At 34.7% G+C, this 27,397-nt stretch overlaps 1 protein-coding gene across 4 annotated transcripts; it reads left to right on the top strand.

Moving 5' to 3' along the window:
• Window positions 1-6,733: 6,733 nt before the first annotated feature.
• On the top strand, window positions 6,734-19,955 carry LOC107046701 (mitochondrial enolase superfamily member 1). 4 transcript variants are annotated; one of them, XR_001461592.1, is made up of 5 exons: window positions 6,734-7,003; window positions 7,087-7,191; window positions 7,363-7,465; window positions 7,549-7,664; window positions 8,590-9,213. XR_001461592.1 is itself a non-coding variant. In XM_015269378.1 (4 exons), the coding sequence occupies exons 1-4, from the start codon at window positions 7,108-7,110 to the stop codon at window positions 8,707-8,709; spliced, it is 423 nt and encodes a 140-aa protein (XP_015124864.1). In that variant the 5' UTR covers window positions 7,020-7,107; the 3' UTR covers window positions 8,710-9,213. The 4 variants fall into 4 exon arrangements, 1 of the variants encoding a protein (XP_015124864.1); XR_001461590.1 differs by lacking the exons at window positions 6,734-7,003; window positions 8,590-9,213 and adding exons at window positions 19,289-19,543; window positions 19,630-19,955 and having other exon boundaries at window positions 7,020-7,191; XM_015269378.1 differs by lacking the exon at window positions 6,734-7,003 and having other exon boundaries at window positions 7,020-7,191.
• Window positions 19,956-27,397: the final 7,442 nt, after the last annotated feature.

Below are 27,397 nucleotides of genomic sequence, written 5' to 3'. Positions count from 1 at the left end.
AAAATCAAAACCGATAAACGGCAACAATATGAATGAAATAATTAATATTCACTAATGAAAATAAAGGAATGAGGCCAAAGGCCACTGAGTGCCGCGTCCCGAAGGCAACAGGCTCGAATTTTAATACTCAAACGGTGTCCAAAATGGCCACCGGAGAAATGAATCGAAAAACTACGCGAGCACTCACAAATTAAATCACGCTCACCGTTTGATACGCGAGAAACTCCAGGGTAAACTCGTCTGAACCCTCAGTACGGCGACGTCAGGCAAAGGCCGGAAAATCCAGGCACACCAAAGTAATAATTGTTTTAACAATTTAAAGAAGCTCAAAGAGCATAATACAACTTTAATTGCGCAGAGCGACTTAATATGGCTGAACCCCAGCGAAGAGTGTTCGTCGGGGCCGTACATCGCCCCGAAAAACCCCTCAATTTCTCCTACCCCCACCCGATCACGTGATGGAGCGCGACGAATCCAGGTGATTCGACAATTTGATTCTAGCATTTTAAAATGGTTCTAATCCCAAATTCCTTAGTCCCAGAAAACTGGGACTTGCGCCTCGCGGTCGGTGGATGTGATCCGCGTTGAGCGGCGCAGAAGCCAACATAACCGATGCTCCCTCAATATTGTAGCATCGGTTTTTTACTAGACGGCCTTGTGCCGCCGATCCATCGGTGAGGTGGTGGGGGTTCGCACGTAGAGGCCTGAGATGTCTGCTGGCGTGCGACGATCGACTTTCGCGTCCTACGTGGTGTGAGTCTTCTAGACTGGGTGTGTACGTGCTCGTCGATGTGCTGCTCCTCAGCTATAGCGCCGTCTTGTAGCCCTTCCTGATGCTCCGCTCCACTCCCCTCGTCACGAAGCTCGTAATCCACGGTGAGCGCGATCGCCAGAGTTCGAGAGAATGATGGGAAGAAGGTAAATACAATAAATAAAATAAAATACTGTTACGTATCCCGCTCTTTTTAAGTTTGGTATTCCATAAATGAGAAGTTAACTGTCATTCTCAAAACGACTGTCATCTGAATAAGAATGGTCTTCAATTATTCTCTGGATCTCTATCTGACAGATCATAACTCTGGACAATAAAACCACCCCCTTTCCTTAATTTGTGGTCTTGTGAGTTTATTCCTTCACTAAACTAACAATACAATGACAATTGTGGCCCTGGGTGATCCGACTCCTCGCTGAGGTAAAAATACTAATTTTCCCCCCATGATCCGCGGTCAGTTCAGGCGAGGAACAGTACATGATTTTTATCATGTTACAATATATATATTTTTTTCATTTATAATGAGGGTAAAAACAGAAAAAAAGAAAGAATCATTATGTAATATTCAAATTTTGCCTGTTTATTATTGTCTTCTAGGTTTATATGCGCCATATAGGATCATATATGATCATCATTCGATAATTTACACATGATCGTTTCACATAAAAAAATGAATTTTCGCAGAGAAGGCTTCAACTAACGCCTCTCCTAGTGAGGTGCAACCATTGAATATTTTCTATAAATTTCGATGTAACATAAAGTAGAAGTCTTGATGTAACAATGCATCAAGATTCTATCCATGTTAATTTTCGATTAATAGAAAATATTATTATTCACCTCCCCTTTTAAAATTAGTGCTAAGGCTCCAACCTTCACCTTTCGCAGTGAAACACAACCATTCAACTTTTTCCATTCACTTACATCAAATAAAATGAGTTGTTATGCATTAAATATCAATTCCTGTCAGGAAAATATAACATAGAAAGTATTAAACTAATTATATTTCATGCAGATTCATGGAAAAAAATGACATTTTGCGCCCCTTAAAGAGCCGACGAAAGCACCCAACCGTTTCAACGAAATCCTCAATTAAAGGGAAATGAAAGCTTAAGATTTCATTAAATTCTTTTGGTTTGGAGCAATCAAACCCTAACCTATGGAAAAAATAGAGATTTTTTCCATAGGCAAACAAACAACTTCACTCACCCCAAATGAAATCACAATTCGATTTTCAATTAAAGATCACAAAATGAAAGTGAATCAATTTCGAATTGAATAGGATTGGACTTAGGAGAAGCAGATTAACGCAAAACAATTGATCATAAATATTTATAATACTGCAATGAAAAATGCCAATATAACAGAAGAAAAAAAATTGAAATTTGAAATTGGGGAAGCTGAAATTTGTTCCGAAACGTTTCAATTTCTCCAAATTACAACTTCCCGAATTTCAAATTTCAAATTTCAAATTTAATTAACCCCTCCACCAGGGCCATTAACGGTCATAAATTAGCAGAAAATTAAATTAATTGCTTTTCATTTTGCCAACGTTTCGAGCACTATGTGTGCTCCTCATCAGGGCAATATTTATTTCTGTTGAAGAATTAAAATACAAAAACCAATTAGTCATACAGTATGCTATTGCACATTATCAATCTACATTTTTCATTAAAAAAAAAAAAAAAACCAATACGTGAAAGATTCAAAACAAACATTTTAACCAACAGAAATTAATCAAACGTCAGAAAAAATACTAGGTCATTCTAACCTTAAAAAAGAATATAAGAGATTGGCCTCATTATAATGCGTTCAAACCTCCAATTGTAATGAGAATCATACGTAACACAAAAAACCAACTAATTGTATGTGATTTAAATTAAGTGAGAACAATTGTGAAGATCAAGAAAATTAATGTTTTGAAATAATTTGCTAATCATAAATAATTATATACCTGTAGCTATTCGTGCGGAACAGAAAGAAAGTTACATAAATTATCACTAGAGTACGTGATCAAACAATAATGGCGCCAATTCAGATTTCTCCTTTTAAAACTACAATGAGTTTAAACAAACCAGTTATTATCAAGATTAATCAATCTATCATAAGAATTACCTATCTTTTTACAATCATTTATAAAGTTTACAGTCCTACTGTTGAATTTTTTAATGTAAAACATTTCTAGAATATCTAAATTATCTTTTCCACGAGTAGTTCCTAAAATTCTTGATTTATTAAAATTAAATTTATGTTTCGTGTTTTCAACATGAGCAGAAAGTCCTGAATGATATGTTTTTGGTTTATCTTCACTATATATATGAACCTGTATTCTATCCTTAAAATATTTTATCGTCTAACCAATATATAATTTGTCGCAATTACTGCACGGTATTTGATAGACCACATATGATTCCTTGTTTATCTCAGTTTTATCTTTAGTTGTGCCAAACTTCGTTCCTAACTTATTTTTATTAGTTGAAATAACACCAATCTCGAATTCAGAACAACATGATTTCAGATTACCAGTCAATTCAGAAGAAACAGGAACAATTAGAGTCTTTTTAAAATTTATTGGATTATTCGTCCTGTTATTATTGTTATCATGCTGTAAAAGATGAAGTCTATTGCTAACTACGTCATTAATAAATCTAATCGGATAGTCATTGAAAACCAGCAACTTTTTTATGTAAGAGAAATTTGAATTCCAAAATCGTCTATCAGAAATTTTAATTATTCTATCAGTCAAATTAGTAATAATGTTCCTTTTTTGGTACATGGGATGCATTGAATTGTAGTTTAGACTCTTCTAACTTAGCCATTACAGACTCTTCTAACTTAGCCATTACAATGTCAGCACACACAATGGGTTCTCCATTGGCTCCTGTGTGTGCTGACATTGTAATGGCTAAGTTAGAAGACTCTGTAATTAGTAATCTAGATTTTGCTGTGCCCTTCTTCTTTCGTTACGTACATGATATTGTTACATGCATTCCAAAAAATATGATTTTACAAACATTAGCTAAATTCAACAGTTACCATCCTAGACTTCAATTCACTTATGAAACTGAGCAGAATAACAGATTACCATTTCTTGATGTTTTAATAATTAAGCAAAATGACACGTTAATTTTTGACTGGTATAAAAAACCTACATATTCTGGTAGAATTCTAAACTACAATTCAATGCATCCCATGTACCAAAAAAGGATCATTATTACTAATTTGACTGATAGAATTATTAAAATTTCTGATAGACGATTTTGGAATTCAAATTTCTCTTACATAAAAAAGTTGCTGGTTTTCAATGACTATCCGATTAGATTTATTAATGACGTAGTCAGCAATAGACTTCATCTTTTACAGCCTGATAACAATAATAACAGGACGAATAATCCAATAAATTTTAAAAAGACTCTAATTGTTCCTTTTTCTTCTGAATTGACTGGTAATCTGAAATCATGTTGTTCTGAATTCGAGATTGGTGTTATTTCAACTAATAAAAATAAGTTAGGAAGGAAGTTTGGCACAACTAAAGATAAAACTGAGATAAACAAGGAATCACATGTGGTCTATCAAATACCGTGCAGTAATTGCGACAAATTATATATTGGTCAGACGATAAAATATTTTAAGGATAGAGTACAGGTTCATAAATATAGTGAAGATAAACCAAAAACATATCGTTCAGGACTTTCTGCTCATGTTGAAAGCACGAAACATAAATTTAATTTTAATAAATCAAGAATTTTAGGAACTACTTGTGGAAAAGATAATTTAAATATTCTAGAAATGTTTTACATTAAAAAATTCAACGGTAGGACTGTAAACTTTATAAATGATTGTAAAAAGATAGGTAATTCTTATGATAGATTGATTAATCTTTATAATAACTGATTTGTTTAAACTCATTGTAGTTTTAAAAGGAGAAATATGAATTGGCGCCATTCGTGTTTGATCACGTACTCTAGTGATAATTTATGTAACTTTTTTTCTGTTCCGCACGAGTAGCAACAGGTATTTAATTATTTATGATTAACAAATTATTTCAAAACATTAATTTTCTTGATCTTCACAATTGTTCTCACTTAATTTAAATCACATACAATTAGTTGGTTTTTTGTGTTACGTATGATTCTCATTAAAATTGGAGGTTTGAACGCATTATAATGAGGCCAATCTCTCATATTCTTTTTTAAGGTTAGAATGACCTAGTATTTTTTCTGACGTTTGATTAATTTCTGTTGGTTAAAATGTTTGTTTTGAATCTTTCACGTATTGGTTTTTTTTTTTTTTATGAAAAATGTAGATTGATAATGTGCAATAGCATACTGTATGACTAATTGGTTTTTGTATTTTCATTCTTCAACAGAAATAAATATTGCCTTGATGAGGAGCACACATAGTACTCGAAACGTTGGCAAAATGAAAAGCAATTAATTTAATTTTCTGCTAATTTATGACCGTTAATGGCCCTGGTGGAAGAGTTAATCATTGTTAAACAAGAAACGGTTGAAAATCATCTTTATTATAAATTTCAAATTTCAAGTTTCAAGTTTCAAATTTCAAATTTCAAATTTCGTTGGGAAGTTATACATTCGTTTCTTAAAGGGACATATGAAGCAAATTTTTTCAAATCGTTTTTCATGTCGTTTCTTCTGGACAATGATATTGAAGAGTCGTGTTATGGGCTGGAAAAGCATACCCCTCCCTTTGGTTTGCCGTCAGAGGTAAAAATTTCGAAGTAGGCAACTTTTAAAGTCGGAAAAATTTGAAGTTAGAAAAATTTCAAATTTGAAAATTTTGAAGTTTCAAAATTCTGAAGTTGAAAAAAATTGAAGTCGAAAAGTATTGAAGTGGATCAAGTTCGAAGTTGCAATGGATCCATTTTAACAGTGAAATGAATGTCATAAAATTTACATTCTAAAAATTTATAATCGAATTTCTCACAAACGGCTGAGAGGATACCGCTGGAATTCCACTCCAGTGTTGGTGATATAAACGCATCGATTATGATGGAAACTGATCAATCCCATCGTTTGTTCAGAAAAAATCATCAAATTTACAAAAAAAAAACCATTTTTCTGCGTTTTTTAGCTGGTTTTCTCGGAAAAACTAAAAAACTGCTGAGTCAGTGTTGTTCAAAATCTAATCAACTCTAAGTTACCTTGAAACACATCGCTTGCACGAAAAAAAAACAATCGTCTCGTTCGTCCGCGCGTAATCGTAGCATAAAATTTTGGTCACACACACACACACACATCCACATATACATACCGGTTTCTAAAAAGTGTCGGAAAAGTTTCTAGGGGTCATGAAACGTCGAGAAATCATAAAATTTCCACTTTCGATTTTCGGGGACATTACAATAACTTCCTCCCTCCGGCTCGGGAGGTTAGAAATTAATTAAAAACAAAACTATACGCACGTACAGGAAATGCAATTATCCACTTGTTTTCTGCTGTTAAAAAAATCAAACAAAAAAACATGGAAAATTTTTGCAGAGAAATTTTCGTAGAGAATCTTTCAACAGAATAAGTTGTATAGAAACAAAAATTTTTGTATATTTTAAATATTTTGTTGTTGTTGAACACATTTATTAGAAAAATGTTCGAAAACACTGCGAAATTTTTCAATAGAATAGTTCAAAGACTAATATAATTTTTCATGGAACTCTAATAGAAATTCAATACAATTTTCTAGCGAATGCGCGAAGTTCTTCTACGAAATATTTCCGTTTCTTTTTTCAGCGTTAATCTCACAGAATTATCAACCACAATAAGTTTTGAAATTTTCATCTCAAATAAGATAAAATGATGAAATTCGTCGTTCCAGATGATTTATCGATTTATTTATGAAGAAATATTCATTTATTTATTCATCAATAAATATATACTAACATGTTGAATTATTTATTGATGAATTCGAATTCATTAATCGTTGATGATAATCGACATACGACACAATTATTGCTATTCTTTTCCCTCTACATCACCGTAAAAGTCCTGTTGCTTACCAATACTCCAATTCCGATGTTCCACTCAATCGACGTGAAATACGAGCTCGAGATTCATAAGATGAGGACCCTACATGTATTCTGGGAACCCAACACACTTTAGACCGTTTTTTTAGAACTGTAGTAAATGACTGTACACCCACATTTTAAACTCTTCCCTTGTTGATTTGCCTATTGGAAAAATTCCGTTCAAAGAAGCATCTTCTGATAAGAAAATTCATGTATGTATATCGCATTGATACTCTCTGATAACGAAATTACGTTGTTTAAATCGGTCAATCTCCAACATAACGAGTTCGGGTAGCAATTTATTTTAGTCTTGAAGATGGTTTCTGGACGAGTTATTGAGACATGGGTCAAAGACATCAGGTTCCCGACGTCGTTGAACGCCGATGGAAGTGATGCTATGGTAACTAAATTGAATTTCCGAGATGATTTTTATATAATCCATCTAGGGCTGTTGGTGTGCAAATTAGTACCGTTTCTATCTTAGACAATTGATTCAATTATTTTAACGATTTTCCTTATTTTCTTGAATACAATGAAGGTTATCTAAGTCCGATTTCTTGCCCTTATTTAGCACACAGATCCTGATTACTCTTGCGCTTACGTAATGATAAAATTGGAAAACGACCTCGAAGGTTATGGACTAACGTTCACACTTGGAAAAGGAACGGAGATAGGTAAGTAATTTTGATCACCTATATAAAACAAAATTCGAATTGAAAAATTCATGAATCGTTGCATTGTTCTTTCATGATTTTAGTGGTGTCAGGATGCCAAGCAATTTTAAGAATGCTAATGAAGCAGAACGTTGATGAAATATTTAATAACTTCGCTGAATTTTGGAGGAAAATAACAAATGAGTCACAGTTGCGTTGGGTATGTCAAAAATTTATGAAAGCAGTTAAAAATTACCATGGTATTCCACGTCGAACCGATCAACCCTTGATCGGTATTCACCCAAAAGTGAACAGAGATTTTTATGACATCGAGATTGAAAAAATATTTGTTAATTTTTAAGACAATTGGTCTATAGTCCGCATGGGGGGGGGTGATATTTTTCGTGTTTTCCTATTATTTCACATAACTCGTGTTTTACGCTGAGAGAAAAATCGTAGAATATTTATAGAGAAATTCTGGGAAAAATTGTGGTACTGGACAAGAATTCGAATGTGCTAGCATTTGGGAATTTCTCCTATGGCACTAGAAAATTTAATACTCTCATCGTGACATCTTTGTTGCCGACAAAAGTAAAATCGTTCTCCAGAAAATTCATCGCTGGCCAAAATTACCGTTTCTTTTATTGCTCGCTGATAATTTACTTCACCATTACAAAAATTACATCTAATGGCAATGAATCAAAAAATTATAGGTTTCAGGCAATTGATGGCAAAATATGAGTGAAATGAATTCATATGCTGAATGGAAGTTATTCTATTGGATCAAAATAGTTATGATGATAACTGGGTATTAAAGGAGGTTGACGAAATTTATGAATCCATAGTGTTTTGTAAAATTCTGGAGGCTAGGAAGAAAGATGTTATCATATTTTTCTTTCCTAAATCCTCCAGATGTTTAGATATCTGTAAATCAAATTATACTAAACTAGGGAGCTCCGCCCCCTGCTCCCTCCGCTCGGCAATCTTGCGGTGGGCGTCATCCCCCCACTCCCTGGGGCCCCCAACCCATATTCTCTTCTGAAACCCAGATGGAAAAATACAAAAGAGAATGGGATTTGATTCGAAATAATGGAATTCTTATGAATATGATTTCAATTATTGTCGTAAATTTAACACTGCTGCAGGTGAGTCCGAAAGAGTTTGGTACTGCTGCAGATGAATCCAAATTTGTATTTCTGAAAGCAAGAAAAGAAACAAGGCAGAATCAAAATCGAAGAAATTCGACTCGAAGAACAAAATTCTGAATTTTATATTTATAAGAAAGGCTCCAACCAACGCCTTTCTTACAAGGAAAGGTCCCCAGGTGTACCTCACCGATTTTCTTCATTTTGACATATGTTATTTTACATGAAAAATGATTGACCACGTATTTTTTTACGTGCTGATTCGGTCATAGAGGGCAGAAAATGACGTTTGAAGTTCACGCAAACTACAAACTACGCAAACTACAAATTTCTACAAATTTCTACAAAATTTCACTACCGCTTGAGGAAATACTATTCAATTCGGAAATTTCTCATGGGGATGAGGGGCAAAGTTCCGCTTCTCTTAGAAATCTGCAATACTCTTTGATAATTTAAATATAATTACTACTGTAAAATTCCGAAATGTTGTGATATTTTCCCCTTTCATTTAGAAATTTACGAGCGTATACAATTGGAAAGTTACATAATATGAGAAAATTTACTACACTTTTACTGAGAAATCAGACCGCAACTGTTCAGGAAATTTCGAGTTTTTCCATCAAAATTACGACTTTATTGGAATTTTACTATCTAAGCTGTATCTAAAGTTAATTCAAGAAAATTACACAAAATTTTAAAATTTTCGATTTATTTATTCATTTTCATTAAAAAATGCTACAAAGAAAAAAGTGCTGTACATGGGGATATCGGATCTTTTCATTTCGTTCGCCTCCGTGTAAGGAAATGAGGATCGTTAGTTTATGTAAAATGAGAGATCCTCGGATAATTTTATCACTTTGGCATCGAGCAGGCTCTTGGCTTTCTTCGTGGTTTTTCGTCTGGATCCCTCCTCAGAATTGATGTCGAATACAGCCCTGGAAAATAACAACAAAAAATTTGATTTAGTTTTTACTTAAATTTCATCGCAGATTCGATAAAAAATTGTATTGAATTCTATTAGTTTTTGACCGATTTCATTGAAGAATTTCTGACCTTTACTGCACGTTTTTTTTATGGAGAATGTTCGATAGAAACTCTCTCATTGAATTTTCTATAGGGATTCCTAGGCATGAATTTTTAGAATATTTTCCACTTGATTCTTTTCTCCTCTCATTAAAAAAATCAAACAAAAAACTTGGAAAATTTGATTCAGGGAATTTTGTTTGAAAACATCTCAATGAAATGAGTTTCATTGACAAGTCAACCTCCATTGAATTTTCTCATAGAATATTTCCCATAAAAAATTTCTAATGCAAAACAAGCGCATAGATAAACTGTAGATCTTCTCCATTGAATCCTTAGAAAAGTAATAGGGAGCTTAATAGAAATTCAATAACATTTTGTACCGGATTCATCAAGTTTTTCGATGAAAATGTTCAAGTTATCATATGAAAAATTACCTCTGCAGAAATTCCGACGTTTTCCCCAACTGATCTGGATATTTCAGGTTGAAGACAAAGTAACTGGTGAAGAGGCAGAATATACCTTGTAAGGCTGACTCTGCCTCGATGCAAACTTGTTCATCAATCATGATAAAGAATTCTCCATTTTCATCGAATAGGGATTCTCCTGAAAAATATCAAAAATTAAAATATTAAATATGGCTGTCAGATCCGAATGAGAAAATTTTAGTGGATTCCGATTGAACTTCTATTAGCCTTTCTTCCAGAAAATGTATCTACTGTATCAAATTATCTGTCGAATATTTTCATTGAGAACCTGCGAAATTTTTCCTTTTACACTTTTTACACTTGAGTGTTTCAATAATTAACAAATTGAAATGGTTGTTAGCTCAGAGCCTCAGCTTAACAATCATAATTGCGAAAAAATCGACTTCTGGGAGTGCTCTTTGTTCTATTCCAAATTATATCTAGCAGGAATGTATCCCTTATTATATGAATATATTTTTTCACTCACCTTGTATTCATTATCAGACGGTAAGCAAAATTTTTTCACTGCTCCCTTGATTATACCATTCACCATGCTTTCAAAAACCAGACTTTTCTTCTCCCGACCTCGCCCGGTAATTTTGAAGATTGTTGGAGAGGACATTTTTTAAAGTCAAAATTTGCTAAAGAAACTCATTCACTGAGTTCAATGTGAGAAAACGTTGTGGTGAAAATCGCGCGAAGAGTTTGTTCGAAAATTAAGAAACTCACTGATGGGAACTCTACAGAGGACGACGGTCAACTGTTGCTAGTGTCCACTCACGAAGGTGGAGGGACAGTGTTTCCAATGTGAATTTTACCCTGATGCCGAATCTTAGGATTCTCATTGGTGAAAGGAGAAAGGGGGAAGTAAAATGAAGGAAAAGGAAAATAAGCCCGAAGACAGAAAAACTTGGTACCGAGGTACTCGCAAAGACCAGCAAAAGGTCTTGGGAATTCCCCGACCGGTAGACGCTCGGTTGTAATCGCTCGGGTCAGGACCGCAATAAAACCATAAAGTCTTTCTTTGAGAAATGGAAAACGAGCAAAAAAGATTGTGCTAGTGGATGTAAAAGGTTCATTTTGAATAGGTTTATATCGTAACAAGAGGAGCAAATCCTTCAGAAATCTTTCATTTTCGAATTTAAGAAATTCGAAAATAAAAGATTTCTAAGTATAATAATGATAAGAAAAGTAATTTTTCCTTTCTCAAATAATGAATTCCACTGAAAAATGGAAATTGTATTTGGAGATTTTCACAGGACCTTGGGATATTACACGAAAATAAATGAGAATAGTACGATAAAATCGTAATTCTCATAGCATGAAAAAGAGATGAAAAATTGCTAAAAAACTGTAATTCTCAAAAATCTCGGCATACTATAAAAGGTCTTTGGAGAATTGAAAAAAAACGCGTGGAAAAATACAAATTCATGTTCAGAAATTCACGGAAAAAAATTGCAGAATTCCAAAATTGAGGGGAATTTGGAATAAGTTTTGGAAATTTCCAAACCAGAATTCTCCATTGAGAAAATTCGACGACATCCTTAGAATTCCAAGCATGCTAGCCTGTGATTTTCCAAAACATTTTTAGGAAGTTCGCAGAAGATTGGAAACTCACCCAAGTATTTGGAGATTTCCTAAACAGTTTGGAAAACTCCTAGTTTCCGAGGAAATTTCTTACCAATATTCTAAGGAATAGGGAATTCTGAAAGAGTTTGGGGATTTTCATAATCTTTCCCATGGGAAGTTTCGAAAAATTTCTTACAGTGTACACGATGAAAAGTGGTGACAGCAATTTCCCAACAGCTGAAATCAAAGGCTGAATGGTATAACCATGAGTTACAGATGAAACTGACTGCACTAAACATTGAATTTGGTGTCCCTCTTCAACTGTTAATGTTCGTCCAGAATGTATTTCCAACTGGAAACCACTTTGGTCTAAATTGAAAATATTTTCCGAACCTCTATCCATAATTAATTGCTTAATATCAGAGCCAAAATGATCGACTGTTTGTTGCAAATAGTCTGCACCTCCAAGTGTTTTCTTTGTAATGAATTTATTAATTTTTCTACTTACAATTCTATGAGCTCGTTTGAAATTTTTCACCCAATGTGAGGATGCTTCGAAACGAATATTCTTATGCCCAATATCTTTCCGGGCTTGCAAAGCCCATCTTTACAAATCTATATCATATTTAATGCGTCCCGCTATGGGCTATGGGCGCTATTTTCGATATGGGCATTTTGGTTAGATAATGGTTAGATAATATCATTCAGAATATATTATGTAGAATTATCATGCTAGTTTGCAGAACTTTGAGTTGACCACGTTAAATCATTCCAAGGGGTGGTTTACTTTTTGAAAGGGTGATCTGGCGGAAACCCTGAAATACGTCGATTTATTTCTTCGATTTTTTATCAAAGGCAACAGTTTTCAATGAGATTCAGCCAAATTGAGACTTTTTACACTGAAAAGATGTATGAAAAAACATAATTTTATTCAATAAATCACTCAAAAAACCAAGCCGTGTAAACGAATATCCTATATCCATAAAAGCCCCTCCGAATAAGTAGTTGACTGTAGAAAAAAAATTGAAAAAATATTGCGTAGTTTTCGAGAAATTGCGAAAAATTATTTTTTGGAGTGAACTTCAAAGGCCATTTTCTGCCCTCTATGCCTGAATTAGCACGTAAAAAAATACGTGGTCAATCATTTTTCATGTAGAATAACATGTGTCAAAATGAAGAAAATCGGTGAGGTACACCTGGGGACCTTTCCTTGTTAGTGAGGTACAACCATTCGAAACTTTCCACTTCGTTATATTAATATAAATGAAATATTAATGTAGATGAGTAGAAAATACGATCATTTACCCCTCCTTTAATTGTGGGGATGAGGTTCCAACCAATGCTCATCCAGTGAGGCACAGCCATCCAATATTTTTCATTCATCCTATAGTAAAAAAGACATGGGTCACTAATTGAACAAGGCGGATCTCATGGGGATAATCGATTATTTTGCATTCGATTTCGATTAATCGAATAGAACCGGCCATCACATCAGCTGATTAGTACAAGGTCACGGAGAAATACCGCAAGATGGCAGTGTAAAAGATGATACCTGAATGTTTCAAGAAAATGCGCGCGAATTTAAAAGCGGACTTCTAGCCCCAAATAAGAAACAAACACCGTGCAAGCATAAAGTAAATCAGCATGTTTCCTACACATATATTTGAGTATAATGAGTTGAATCAGAAGTTATTTATCAGTAGTAAGTGCTAAGAACTGACCAACTAATTGGAGTGATTGATGATTGGATTAACTTGAATGCCAAGGGTGGAATCAACAAAATTAATCTCCTGTTTTTTCCAGTAATTTTTTGTTTTTAGAGGTTATATTTAAAGAAACCAAGCTTTAAGTATATCTCAAAATCAACGAATTTTAAATTTTATCCGTACAATAAAAACGTCGAAATACTTTTTACTTACAAATTTTAAATAGTCCAATTTCTTCATCGAATTGGCTAGGAAAAGTTCGAAAATAAAGCATGGGTAATCAGCGTCTTTCGAACGAGATTCTGCAAATAATTACTTTTTTTCGACATTGGCTCAAACGAAATCGAAATGGCTCAAACTTTCAGAAGAATATTTTTAGGCATCCAATCAAATTTTGCTGAAATTCTGAAAGGGGAAAAATTTGTTACAATTCAGAAACGATTATTTTTAGAGTGAAAAATATATTATTATTGAATTAGTTGACAGATTACATACGACTGCTACTCTCCGCGTATATTTCCCCTATTTTCATTTCTACCAAATTTCATTGGTATTAGGCTTCCGAATGGATTCCAATGTATGCTTCTCACTCATTTTCCCCTATTTCTATAAAATAAATTTGCAATTTCATGCAACAATATTCATGTTATATGGCTTCCTTAATAATCCTGCTGAAAATGGACGTTGAAATATGGATGCGTTAGTTTTTTTTCTCAAAAATTTTGGGTGAATCATTTCATCTCAAGAACTATCAAATGCATAGACCTAAAATTTGATATAGGAATGTTCCTTGACAGTTCTATCTCGATTATTTTTCAAGTTTTCGTGTGAACAAGCAATTTCAAGGAAAAAATGAAAAAACGAGAATAAAACTACATTGCTCAGGGAGTAATGGTCTTTTTTCAATCCAATTAAATAGGTATCATCGTGACGAGTATTTTGAAAAAATCCAATCGGTCCAGGTGATATAGGCAAAAAACTATTTTCGAAGAATCGCCATATCTCAGGAACCGCTCAACCGATCGAGCTGAAATTTAGCATAAATTAGCAGCCAGAATTTCAGCATATTTTACTAAATAATTCTCGAGTTATGGGGACAGTTCTGGACATACGAACACACATGTGCGCACATATACCTACTCATATATAGACATTTTTTAAAAACATCATTTCTTCACGTCTCATGATATTTCTAGGCATTACCACCCAAAATTCAGAAATCGAAAAAAATCATGATTGCAAAGCTTCCATTTGGAAGCAAAAAAAGTCGTGGTCTTTGAAAATGGCAATTTTCCGACCATACTCAGAACAGTCGACTTTCTATTTTTTTTAAAGATTTAAAAAATGTTCCCTAATAATTATAAGTAAGTGGTAATTATAGTGTTAGAAAAAAATTTTAAATGTCATGAACAGTACAGTAGTAATTTTCAAGCGGGAGACATTTATTTCAGTTTGAGAGGAAAAAGTCATGAAATTTCAAATTTTACTGTAAATTTAACGAAATTCAACACGTTTAACTACCATGTGAAGCGGAGAACTTTTCAAGTTACTTGAATTCTTATTTAAACGATGAATATTCTGTACCAAATCACTGTGTATTTTCGATTGATTAATAAATTATAATTGCTCAAATCATTTAGGCCACAGGAAAATAGAATGATTCAACTTCGTCAATGGTGCGTTTGCTGGGGTTTCCTTCAAAGTTGATTGGAATCAATAATTAGAATTATGAGAGATTCTGACATTTTTGACATTAAGTATAGAAGAATCTGAATGCAACATACTGAAAATGAAAATCAATTGTTTCACTTTAAACAAATAGTAACAATATTTAAATTAAAAATTTCTGATATGATTAAACAAAAAAAAGCTTTCACTCAATACTCCATAACTGCAAATAATAAAAATGATGATAATTATGTAATATTATCTGAATCATTAATGTGAATTTCAGATTCTCAAAAAAAGATAGAGCAGAAATCAAACAATCATTAAAAATTTTAATTTTTAATTTGGTGCTAAAAACATTAGGTGATAATATTCTAATCGTGGAATTATATTGATGATATGAACAGCAGATTAATTGAATTAACGAGTGAACTAATTGTAAAAATTTATAAGAGTGTTCACCAGAAATCTACTCTCTGGCTTACGTTCAAGAAGAAGGTGGATTATAATTATGATCAAACTTTTATTCAGTGAGCATAACAATTAGCACATGAGCAAGTCATTTATTGCAATATGAAAAATCAACAAAATATAAAGCTAATAAATTGGGACAGATTATTTTCATCAGTTGCGTTGCTTTTTGCGATTAGAATGATTGTGAACAATGAATTGAAAGAAGAAATATTAAATCTGACAGGAAAAAAGGCATAATGAAAGGGGCGTCACCACCCCGGCCCGGCGTTAGTATATACATAATTGGAGGCACCGATCGTAATGGTTGGGTGAGTTTGGTGTTGCTCCGGCGGACATCCGAGTGCAGCTGCGTTTAGCGCGATTAGTACTTGGATGGATGACCGCTTAGGAACACCCTTGCCCAAAAATTTCGGAAGGTAGGCACGGTGTAGTGGCCTAATGTGCCCCTATAGTCAGTGTGACAGAAGGGCACATTAGGGCTCTGCACGATCGGCCGGCTGTATGAATGGGGTTTTCCATAATTTCCCTTGCAGTCCTAGCCCGGATGGGGTACAGTTAAGAGCAAGACGGTCCATGGTAACGCAGAAAAAATCAGAAGAGAGAAGTGGGAGAGGCAAGGCAGACGAATGGGGAGCCTATAAAACCGTCATGTTAGTAGGAAAGAAATATGGATAAAAAAAGAAATAATTGGAAGCATAACTCTGTATTCAATATCAAAACAATATTTCTTATTCAGATATGGGATACAATGAAATTACTACTTTTATATTGTGACGAGGCACATTATTTAATTTTTATTATTTTTATACATATTTTTCCCCAACACACACTGCCCCCTAAATAGTAAAATCCCGCCACCGTTGGATACCCCTTCCCTCGATTTTTCCCGCATTACCCCTCTACCCTCGCCCCGGGAGGGCCGACAGTCGCCGAAGGAAGACAACGGTTCCGGCTCTATTTGATCACCCGAAAGAGCCGTTGCCCCCCAAAACCACCCATACATAGGCCTAGACAACCCACCGCCCTCGATAGAGGGCTTACACTCATTTTCAATATTCCATACATTAGAACCTCGATTACAACAGATAAGGTTTTGATAATGAAATTATTATTTCTTTATAGTATTTGAAGTCTTCATGGTCTTCATGGTGCTCCATGGTTGTTAATGGGAATTGAGCGTCTGTTTGAGCATGTGTAATTCATAGCTGGATTAGTTGGTTATACTGAGCAATGAGTTGGAGGAAAGAGAGCGTGATAAATTTCTATCCTGATTGTGTAGTTTGCATCCAAGACAGTGGGATGGGGCTGTTGAAGATGTCCAAGTATTCAAGACATTCATCGAAATTTTAAAATTTCAATCGATTGAGATTTAAGCGTTGAATTTTAAAATCATGGCATGAATGTTTCTGGTTTTCATGTCACTTTAATATCATTAAATCATATTTACACATCTTCTGGCCAATCTCCTGGTTTTTTCACGCAGTCCTGTTAATAAGACTGATATTTCCTACTTACTTCACTGAAAACTTCATCATAAACAATATTTTGAATTTTTTCCTTTCCGTCTTCAGAAGTACTTACAATTATTTTTATTCTCACAAGGAAACCGTCCCGAGTGTCCCTCACCGATTTCGATGAGCTTGAAATATGTTATTCCCCATCAAAATCTAAGGTATACGTATTTTTTTTTCTGCGGGTAAAGATTTTTAGGGGGTGAAACCAACCTCCGAAGTTGACAGGCTTTCAGGACCATTTGACTGTTTCATATATTGGCATTCAAAATTTTAGAACGAAACCAAATGCATGATAATCTTTAAGAAAAACGATGAAAAATGGCATTTGTTGAATTTGAATAGGGTCAATTCCAAAAAAATGATGGGGGTTCAAATACAAAAAAAATTGGTGAAAAAAATAACGCTCGTATTTTAATAGTATGAATGGCTATTAAACGAGCGAGCAAACGTCAAAAATACGGATTTTCGCTTTGTTCGAACGAAGTGGTATTAAACCACCCTTGAATTTAACTTAATTCATTACCCGTTGAATATTGGATTTCTTCTTGGGCGATCACAATTCTTGAAGTAAGTAATGAATAATGGTCGTGGTTGGGTTCAAAAAGGGTGAAATGGGGGGGGGATGGGGCAAAGTGGAACGCTTATACAAAGTGGAATAATTGTCTTTTTGGGCCACAATATTGATATGAACTTTTGTTCGTATCTCGGATCTCTCTCCCCCCAAAATTATAATAAACGAAAACGTTGTAACTAATTTTCCCTATCATGAACCCTAAGAGTGTTAATGTCTCATCAACGGCTAGATGTGGGAAAAAAATTAAAAGAAAAAATTATATGACTAATTTGATGAGGAATGTTTTTAATTTGATTCATTTCTGTCTGTCACCATCACGTTTGTTGATCAATGCATCGGAGTGCGCCGACACCTCGCACAAATGCTGACGCGGTCCGCTTTGCACTTCCCCTGATAACTCTTGCTCTATCGTAATATGCGAAAAACGATACAAAGCCAGATATGTGTATTACTGCATGTCCGCCGTCTTTGGTTTGAAGCATTTCTTCTTATATGTAATCGTTTATGTGATATGATTGTATAAATAATAAAATTATATATAACAATACCAATAACCGTAATATTTGTGCTTTACGACTTTGGATTAGTCGTAATCAACAAAGTTATTTTTGTACATTTCATTTTCGGGATTAAACCGCGGTGGGTGTATGCTCTATCCAGACGTATTTTTCTCTGCTATCAGGTCTTGACGATAAAAGTATGGTCAGTCTAATAAAAGAAAGCATAAGGAAAACACTCTCGTGCCCAGCCAGTGTTTTGTTGTGATTATCATCGTTAGTTCACTTTGGCACTTTCGAAACACCAGATATGGAACTATTGTGAATATCGTGTATATCGTGAAAATTTAAATATAGTTAGAACGAGGGCGGAAAAGTATTTTTGAGAGACATTTAGATAATTATTATACGCAGAAATGAGAGTCAATCCTATGAACATTATTCAATTACTGCTGACAAGATTTCAAGCGATGAATATTCCGGAATTACCTATAAATAATTAAATCCATTTGAAAAATAGCATTGAGGAAGTTTTATCATATGCAATGAATGAGTATTCTGGCGTCGAAGTGACAGTGGAAGATTCGTTAAACTTTGAGGAACTTTACAAAGACTGGGACATGGAGATAGTCGAAGACAAAAATTACGCTGATAACCTTCATGAACCGCCGTTAGACCCTGAATGCCTATACTAAAGATGAGGAGAATTTGTCTTATGATTACAAATCTAGAGCTGTTGCATATTGGCGGAGGGGTAAGAAGAAAAAAAATTTAAATTTAGAATCTGTCAAGCAGAAATTTCGAAAAATGACTTCAATGCGGTAGTTGAGCACATAACATTAATAAGGGGGGAGGCTACAAAAAAAAATTTGATCGGATTTGTAAATACACACTACAAAATTTCAAATCTGCTTTCAACGCTGGAATGATCGTACCCGATTGTAACCTACGACGATGGGCATTACAAGCCCAAAAAGATATAGGTAGTGAGGATTTTCGCTTTAAAGCATCCGATAAGTGGATACAAGCATTTAAAAAAGCACATCGTATTGTCTCGAGGAAAATCAATAAATTTATTACATCGAAAGCATTCGAAGACCGTCAAGTTCTAGAGGAAAAATCGGAACAATTTGTTCAGGATGTAAAACAACGGATTGCAATGTACGGTTTATCAAATATATATAATTCTGATCAAAGCGGATTTCAGTTTGAAATGCATTCAGGCAGAACTTTGGCTGAAGAAGGTGAAAAACAAGTACAATGTGTCGTGCAATCCCTAAAATCGACGACACATAGTTATACTATTCAACCAACTATATCAGCCGAAGGGAAACTCCTCTCTGTCATCTCTTTTTAGTTTTGAAAGAACCAAACGTTCATGTCGGTCCCAGAGTAGAGGAAAGACTGTTTCTTTCGGATAAAGTATACGTAGATGCATCCAAATCGGGGAAACTGACTTCAGGTATGAGACTGTGTTGTTTTCTTATTTATCCGTAATGATGACGTCGCTCCAACGATACCGTTCATTTGTTCTATTATTTTTTTCAGAACATTTCAAAACTTAGTTGCAATATGTTTTTGTCCCTAATGTTGATGCGAAAAGTCTATTATTGGTGGATTCATGGACCGGACACTGTTCTCCAATCGTGGAAGCTACCAAAACACGCAATAAGGATGTGAAGTTAATGACTATACCTAAAGGGACAACTGGAAAACTCCAACTACTCGATATTTTTGGATTTAGAGTTTGGAAAAACTTTATAAGACATTTCTCTGATAGTCTTATATTAATGGATTATGATTTGAATTTACATTTAAAGAATAATGTCATCAAGTTGCAATCTCTAACTCATAATAAATTGTCGTCACCACGATATGTCAGTCTTTTCAAATATGCTTGGTACAGAAGCGGTTACGTAGAATCCAAAACAGATGAATTTGAAAATCCCATCCATTTCGCATTCGGTGAATCGTGCAAGTCGCATTGCGGAATACCGGGCTGTACGAATATTGCTACTATTCGTTGTTCTTGGTGCAAGAAGTCATTATGTTTCTAACACTTCTTCGACAACTATCATTATTGCAAAAAATATAATGAATAAATGAATGAGGAAAATTATAAGAAGGCCTCAAAATATGATTTTCTTAGCGCCTTATGATAGGAAAAATAAGGAAACCTATGAATAGTGATGAGATAGTGGGGGTGGAGTGAAAGAAGAATACAAAAAAAAATGATAATGGAATTGTCAGATCATTATATTCCTAGGTATGTGAAAATATAAATAAAAGTGATATTCTGAAAAAATATTCTCCAACATCCCTCCATCCTTTTTATGAATTTAAAAGAAGGGCTGTATTGGGCTACACTGTATTCATTCCTCCTCCAAAAAAAACAGTAATCCCCAGAGGCTACTCCAGTTCTTCTTACAATTCTCACCTGAATCGCCAGGAAGTATTTGTTGCAAAACATTTGTATATTTGAACTCTAATAGTTATTGTGTCATTCACTCTTTCTAAACAAGACCGACGAGATTCTCCACCACACACATTGGAAATTGTCTCCTTTCGAGAAGAAATCCAATATTCAACTGGTAATTTGTTGAGTTAAATTCAAGGGTCGTTTACCCCCTACGCCCATTCTTTCGAAAAAATGTAAAAACCCGTATTTCCAACTTTTACTTGCTCGTTTGATAGCCTTTAATACTATTGAAATAAGAGCGTTATTTTTTTTGCACAAGATTTTTTTGGATTTGAACCCCTATCATTTTTTTGGAATTGATCCTATTCAAATGCAACAAACGCCATTTTTCATCATTTTTCTTATAGATTATCATGCATTTGCTTTCGTTCTAAAATTTTGAATGCCAATATATGAAACAGTCCAATGGTCCTGAAAACCTGTCAACTTCGAAGGTTGGTTTCACCTCCCTAAACGTCTTTATCCGCAGAACAAAAAATACGTGTACCTTAGAATTTGATGGGGAATAAAATATTTCAAGTTCATCGAAATTGGTGAGGGACACTCGGGACGGTTTCCCTGTCAGTCCAGATATTGTGCGACATCTTGATAAGGCGACATACAATTGTCCATGGCTGAAAACTGGAGGATGTTTGTTGATATAGATTCCAACTCGATCAAAAGATTGTCCTTGAGCTTTGTTTCTAGTCATAGTAAAAGCCAATCGAACTGGAAATTGAGTACGATGTAAAATGAATGGCAATTCATTTGGATCACCCTTTTTATCGCCGGTTAATATTGTACAATAGAGAATTTTGTTTGATATTTTCTTTACAATAAGTCTAATGCCGTTGCAAAGACCATCCGCAATACATATGTTGCGTATTAATATAACCACAGCTCCGATTTTTAATCTCAACTTGAATTGAGGTAAGCCTGAGATGTTCATTTTGTTCAAATATTCCGGTTGAAAACGTAACATGATATCATCCCCGCTAGTTGCATCATAATCGCTAGCAGTGGTTACATCTTGCTTTATTCATTCCATAATTTCTTCCGGAAATTTTTTCAATACTTGATCATTCAACATGTCGACTTGATCATTTAAAGCTGCCAGGAGAACACATTTAGCCAGGTCATCTTCATCAAAATTATTACAATATCTAGCCTCTATCACATTCTCGCAGAGCATATTATTTAGTAATTTTCATCCTTCTATGGCGCACATTTCCGATGTTCAGTAAAAATTGGTTGAATTTTTCGTCATTTATACGGATGTTTATTTTCAAAATATAATATTTTATTAAATTCCAGAGTCCAAGGTCTCTTGCACACGCATTCACAATTTGTTTTCGCCGTGCTCATTTCACAATAGGCAGAATTTGCCGAAAATCTCCGCCGAACAAGAAACATTGGCCACCAAATAATTCATTATACTTCATTAAATCTTTGAGAGTTACATCAATAATTTTCAAGGCAACACCTGGAATCATTAAAACTTCATCCCAAATAATGATATCAAATTCTGTTAAATTTTTCTTTGCGCGTTTGGTGAGGTTTATGGGATTAATTCCATCTTGATTTTCCGGCAGTTTGATTGGCAATTTGAAAAACCGATGAACAGGACGGCCGTTTGGTAGCAGATTGCTGCGATTCCTGTCCAGACTATTGATACAATATTTTTTCCTGGATTTCGCCAATGATAATACAGACATTTATACAGAAATGTTTTTCCCGTTCCCCCCGGCCTATCAAGACAAAAATAATTTTGTGTATCATTCTCTAGACAATCTGTCACATCTCGGAATACTTTTGATTGATCACTGTTTAATTTTGTTTGCATATCTTGTGTTATTGACGCACGTTCATTTGCAGTCTGATTATCCTCAAATTCATTGAAACATGTATGTAAATCTTTTTCTTCAAATCCAAACACCAATATAGATTTATCCTCGCTGTTTTACAAACATTCGATCTGTTCGACAATCATTCATTTTGCGTTACAAAGGACCTTCTCGGTGACCTAGTCAATCCACCCCGCGAGGGGGTGAGTGAAGGGGTTAATTATTTGACAGCTGTAGAAATCATAGAAGGGGCTCCTCTTCTTCTTCAAATATTGACACCTGGCTCCACTTGACATGGCTGAACTTGAGTTTTCCGGTACTTTCTCGTTTGCCATCCCCTTCGTATGAAATTGTTGTTGATAACGATATCAATATGTAAATATTTATTTTAAAAAACATTTTCCCGTCACATGTCTGAACTTGAGTTTTCCCGTACTTTCCTGTTTGCCGCTCCCATTCGTGGGAAATCATTGTTAATAATGATATCACTATATCAATATTTATTTTAAAAAGAAGGGGAGGGAGTATGTACATCTGCAAAGGCAGAGGATCAGTCATTCAAAAACTTAGGTACCACCACCAATTTGGCATAGTCCTCGACAAATTTTACACATTGTAGTAGGAGGAGTTTCCGAAAAATCTCCATCTGCTGCAAACTGATAAGAATGGAAATGCATTGGAAGAGGTCCGAACGCCATATTTTGTTTACATAGACTTTTTCGGTTTACCTGGGAACGCACGTTGTACTCACAACCCTAAGAACATGATGTTTGACAAACTGGAGCAGAGTTTTCGGACTCTTTGATGACCTATCGCGCCGCAAAGATTAAATGTTATCCAGGACATTTTTCAGCTTTTTTTTCCCACGAACAAAAAATGTTGCTATTTTGTTAATAATTTTCCATGAGTCACATGATTCTTTTTCAACCAATCACGTTAGATTTTACAGAGTATACAAGCGTAGGCACACCCACATATGTAAGTATATAAACAAATTTCACCTTGATTTTCCGCTAGTCCTTTAGTGTCTTTATCATGAACAACATGGATCCTAATGCGTGTAAAAGATTATTGAGGTCATTGGAGGATGCGTATGAAATAGTGAAAACGAATAGGAGACCCAGGGAAATTCAACAATAGCTTAATCACATCAGAGGACATTCGAAAGAAATTAATGCATTATTGAAGAGGAGTGCGAATCATAGTGAGAAAAGACGTTTAACTCACATGTTAGGACGACTGAAAGCGTTCTACGCAAGATTCAGAAACTTGGAAGTGATAGGAGGAGATTTAAGTGGCGATTTAACTGATAGAGTCCGATGGGAGGACTTACAAAGTGTTTTTGAGGGTCGTATGAGAACAGGAGTGATTATTAACGTGAAAAATCCAGACATACCCAAATTTTTAGATGATGCTAGACGAATGCTCTGTGTACGTTTGAAAAATGCATTGAAACAAGAAGGAAGTTTGAAAGTGAATGTAGTGTTAACGTGTAAATATGAAATTAATAGAGATGAACATCTCATTGAAGAAGAAAAATATTTCAGTACCAAGAATGAAATAATTCTTGATTCAACTGATATTAGGCAGTGGTTTGATGAACACATAAGAGAAAAACTTCTTGTGAAAGCGGATGAGTTCCAGGAAAGAGACTCAGGCTGGAGATTAGTTGACGTCATTAATTTAGAAGTGAACATAAATAAATATAATCCATTGCGCGGAGGATCTAGCTTCGTTGAACTACCTGAATGGATTAAAAAGAAACATGCTGTCGTGAACGTTCAAAATAAAGACGATGCCTACTGCTTCTTATGGTCCATTATGGCCGTTCGCTGTAACGTTCAAGACAAGAAACGACCTAACTCATACCCAACTTTCAGCACTGTCATGAAAAGATTTGGTAACTTCAAATACCCCATGGCATTAAAAGACATTCCCAAGTTCGAGAAAATGAATGAATTGTCCATTAATGTATATGGAATCGACAGTGACGAAGAATCAGAGAAAAAATGGATTGTGCCCCTTTATTTGAGCAAAAATCTTCCAGCCACACTGCAAGAGGAAGAAAGAACAATTCACCTTCTCATGATTGAAAAAGAAGACATCCTCGATGATGAACATGGATTTCAAATTTGTCTCGTTTAGTTGGTGCGCAAATTTAAAAAAAATGAACATAAAACACGCATATGTGACAGGTGTTTGTGTCACTTTTTCAAGAAAGAGGCCTACACTAATCATAGGGTCGATTGTATATCGATCAGTAAGTGTCGAATGATTTGTCCTTATCGTAGTGAAAAATATTTAAAATTTCAAAATTTTGAAAATCAACTGACTGTTCCATTTGTTGTATACGCTGATACTGAGTGTTTATTGGAAAAAGTGTCCGATGACAATGATGTAAATACCAAAATATACCAAAATCATGTACCATTCAGTGTTGCATTTTATGTGAAATGTAGCTATGATAACTCAAAATCGAAACTCTCTATTTATCGTGGAAAAGACTGTGTAGAGTGGTTTATTGAGCAGCTACGTATTTTAGCTATAAAAGTTGATGCTGAATTACAGAGAAATGAGCCCATGAACTTGACTTTCGAGATGGAGCGAGCCTATAATGCAGCCAAAACATGTCATATTTGTGGCAGGGCATTCACCGAAAAAGCAGTGAAACATCGGGACCATTGCCACTTCACGGGAAAATATCGCGGAGCAGCTCATCCCGGTTGTAACCTGAATTACACAGAATCGTGTGTAATCCCTGTGGTTTTCCACAATTTGTCAGGTTATGACTCGCACTTTTTCATTAAGTCCCTTGCGAGACAATTCGAGGGATCGGTGACACTACTCCCAATTACTAAAGAGAAATACGTTTCCTTCACGAAATCGGTCAAATCGACAAGAGTCCACTTGAGATTCATTGACTCATTTCGTTTTATGGCAAGCAGTATCGATAAACTTTCTTCATATTTAGAAGATGAAAAAAAAAAATCACAGCCAGTCATTACCGTCAAAAACGACAATTCAACTGGTTGTACGTAAAGGAGTTTTTCCGTACGAATACTTGGATACATGGGAGAAATTAAGTGTATAACAATTACCACGGAAAGAAGAGGTTTATTCTCGACTAAATGATGAGCACATATCCGATCAAGATTACAACCATGCATGTGATGTGTGGAGAAATTTCAGCATCAGAACACTCGGTGAATATGCGGATTTATATCTGAAAACCGACGTATTGTTGCTAGCAGATATTTTCGAAAATTTTCGAGAGAGTTGTTTCACCGCATACAACTTAGATCCTCTTCATTATTATACAGCACCAGGACTGGCTTTTGATGCAATGTTAAAAATCACTGGAGTTCAACTGGAATTATTTCAAGACCCTGAGATGTTCCTTTTCATTGAGAAAGGCATTAGAGGAGGACTGTCGCAGTGTTCTAACCGATATGGAAGGGCAAATAACCCCTACATGGGTGCTAATGAGTATAACCCAGAAGAAGAGAAATCATATTTGATGTATCTAGATGTGAATAACTTATATGGAGCAGCAATGAGTCATCATTTGCCGAGTGGAAATTTCTGTTGGATGGAAAATTGGTCATCCCTCAACATCCTGAACATTCCAGATGACTCAGAGACTGGATACATCCTGGAGGTTGATCTGGAATACCCGCAGGAATTGCATGAAGAGCATAAAGATTTACCATTGTGCCCGGAACACATAATCCCTCCAAACGGTCAGGCCAAGTTACCAAAATTATTAACCACGTTGAACTCCAAAAAAAATTATGTCATTCATTATAAAAATCTCANTAGCATAAAGATTTACGATTGTGCCCGGAACGCATAATCCCTCCAAACGGTCAGGCCAAGTTACCAAAATTATTAACCACGTTGAACTCCAAAAAAAATTATGTCATTCATTATAAAAATCTCAAACAATATTGTAGTTTGGGCTTAAAAATCACTAAAATTCATAGAATCTTGAAGTTTTCTCAAAACTCGTGGTTAAAAAATTATATTGATTTAAATACTAATTATCGAAAAAATTCTCAGAATGACTTTGAAAAAAAATTTTATAAATTGATGAATAACGCGGTTTTCGGAAAAACAATGGAAAATGTCAGGAAACATCGTGATGTGAAACTCGTATCAAGATGGGATGGACGATGGGGTGCTGAGAGTTGGATATCGAAACCCAACTTTCATAGTAGTATTATTTTCGATAAAGATTTGGTAATAATCCAAATGAGCCGAACGAAAATTAAATTTAATACACCAATATACGCAGGCTTTAGTAATCTAGATATTTCTAAAACATATATTTATGATTTTCACTATAATTATGTGAAAAAAAGTTTTAAGGGTAGGGAAAAACTGTAGTACACAGACACGGATAGTCTTATTTATCATTTCAGAGTAGATGATATTGATGAAATTATGAAAAATGATATTGATAAATTCGACACTTCTGATTATCCAATAAATAATGTATATAATATACCTCTAAAGAATAAGAAGAAATTAGGTGTAATGAAAGACGAAAATCATGGCAAGATTATGACTGAGTTCGTGGGGCTCCGAGCAAAAATGTATAGTTTTAAAGTGTCTGGTGAAGATCGAGAAAAATCGCGGGCCAAAGGAGTGAAAAAATCAGCATTGAAACGTATTACATTTGAAGATTATAACGCCTGTTTGAACCAACATAAAAATGTGTGGATGTCACAGAATATGATTAGATCGATCAAACACGATGTGTCCACGATCAAACTAAACTAGCTCTGAGTTCGTATGATGATAAGCGCATTCGCCTAACAAATACGACAGATACTTTGCCTTACGGTTTTAAGAATAATAATATTGTAAATAATTTGTAAAAAAATGATGGATGGGGGAAATAAAAAAATAGTTTGTTAGGAAAAAAAATAGTTTTTTTATTCAATAAAATGCCTCATACATGTGTCTCTTTAATCCACCCAACGACTATGCTACCAGTTTCATCTTCTTTTGT

The sequence above is a fragment of the Diachasma alloeum genome, unplaced genomic scaffold, assembly GCF_001412515.2.
Source record: "Diachasma alloeum isolate Michigan unplaced genomic scaffold, Dall2.0 Dall_scaffold_01737, whole genome shotgun sequence".
Classification (NCBI taxonomy): domain Eukaryota; kingdom Metazoa; phylum Arthropoda; class Insecta; order Hymenoptera; family Braconidae; genus Diachasma; species Diachasma alloeum.
The sequence above is the reverse complement of the archived record's forward strand: the minus strand, read 5'-3'. Positions and strand labels throughout refer to the sequence as shown.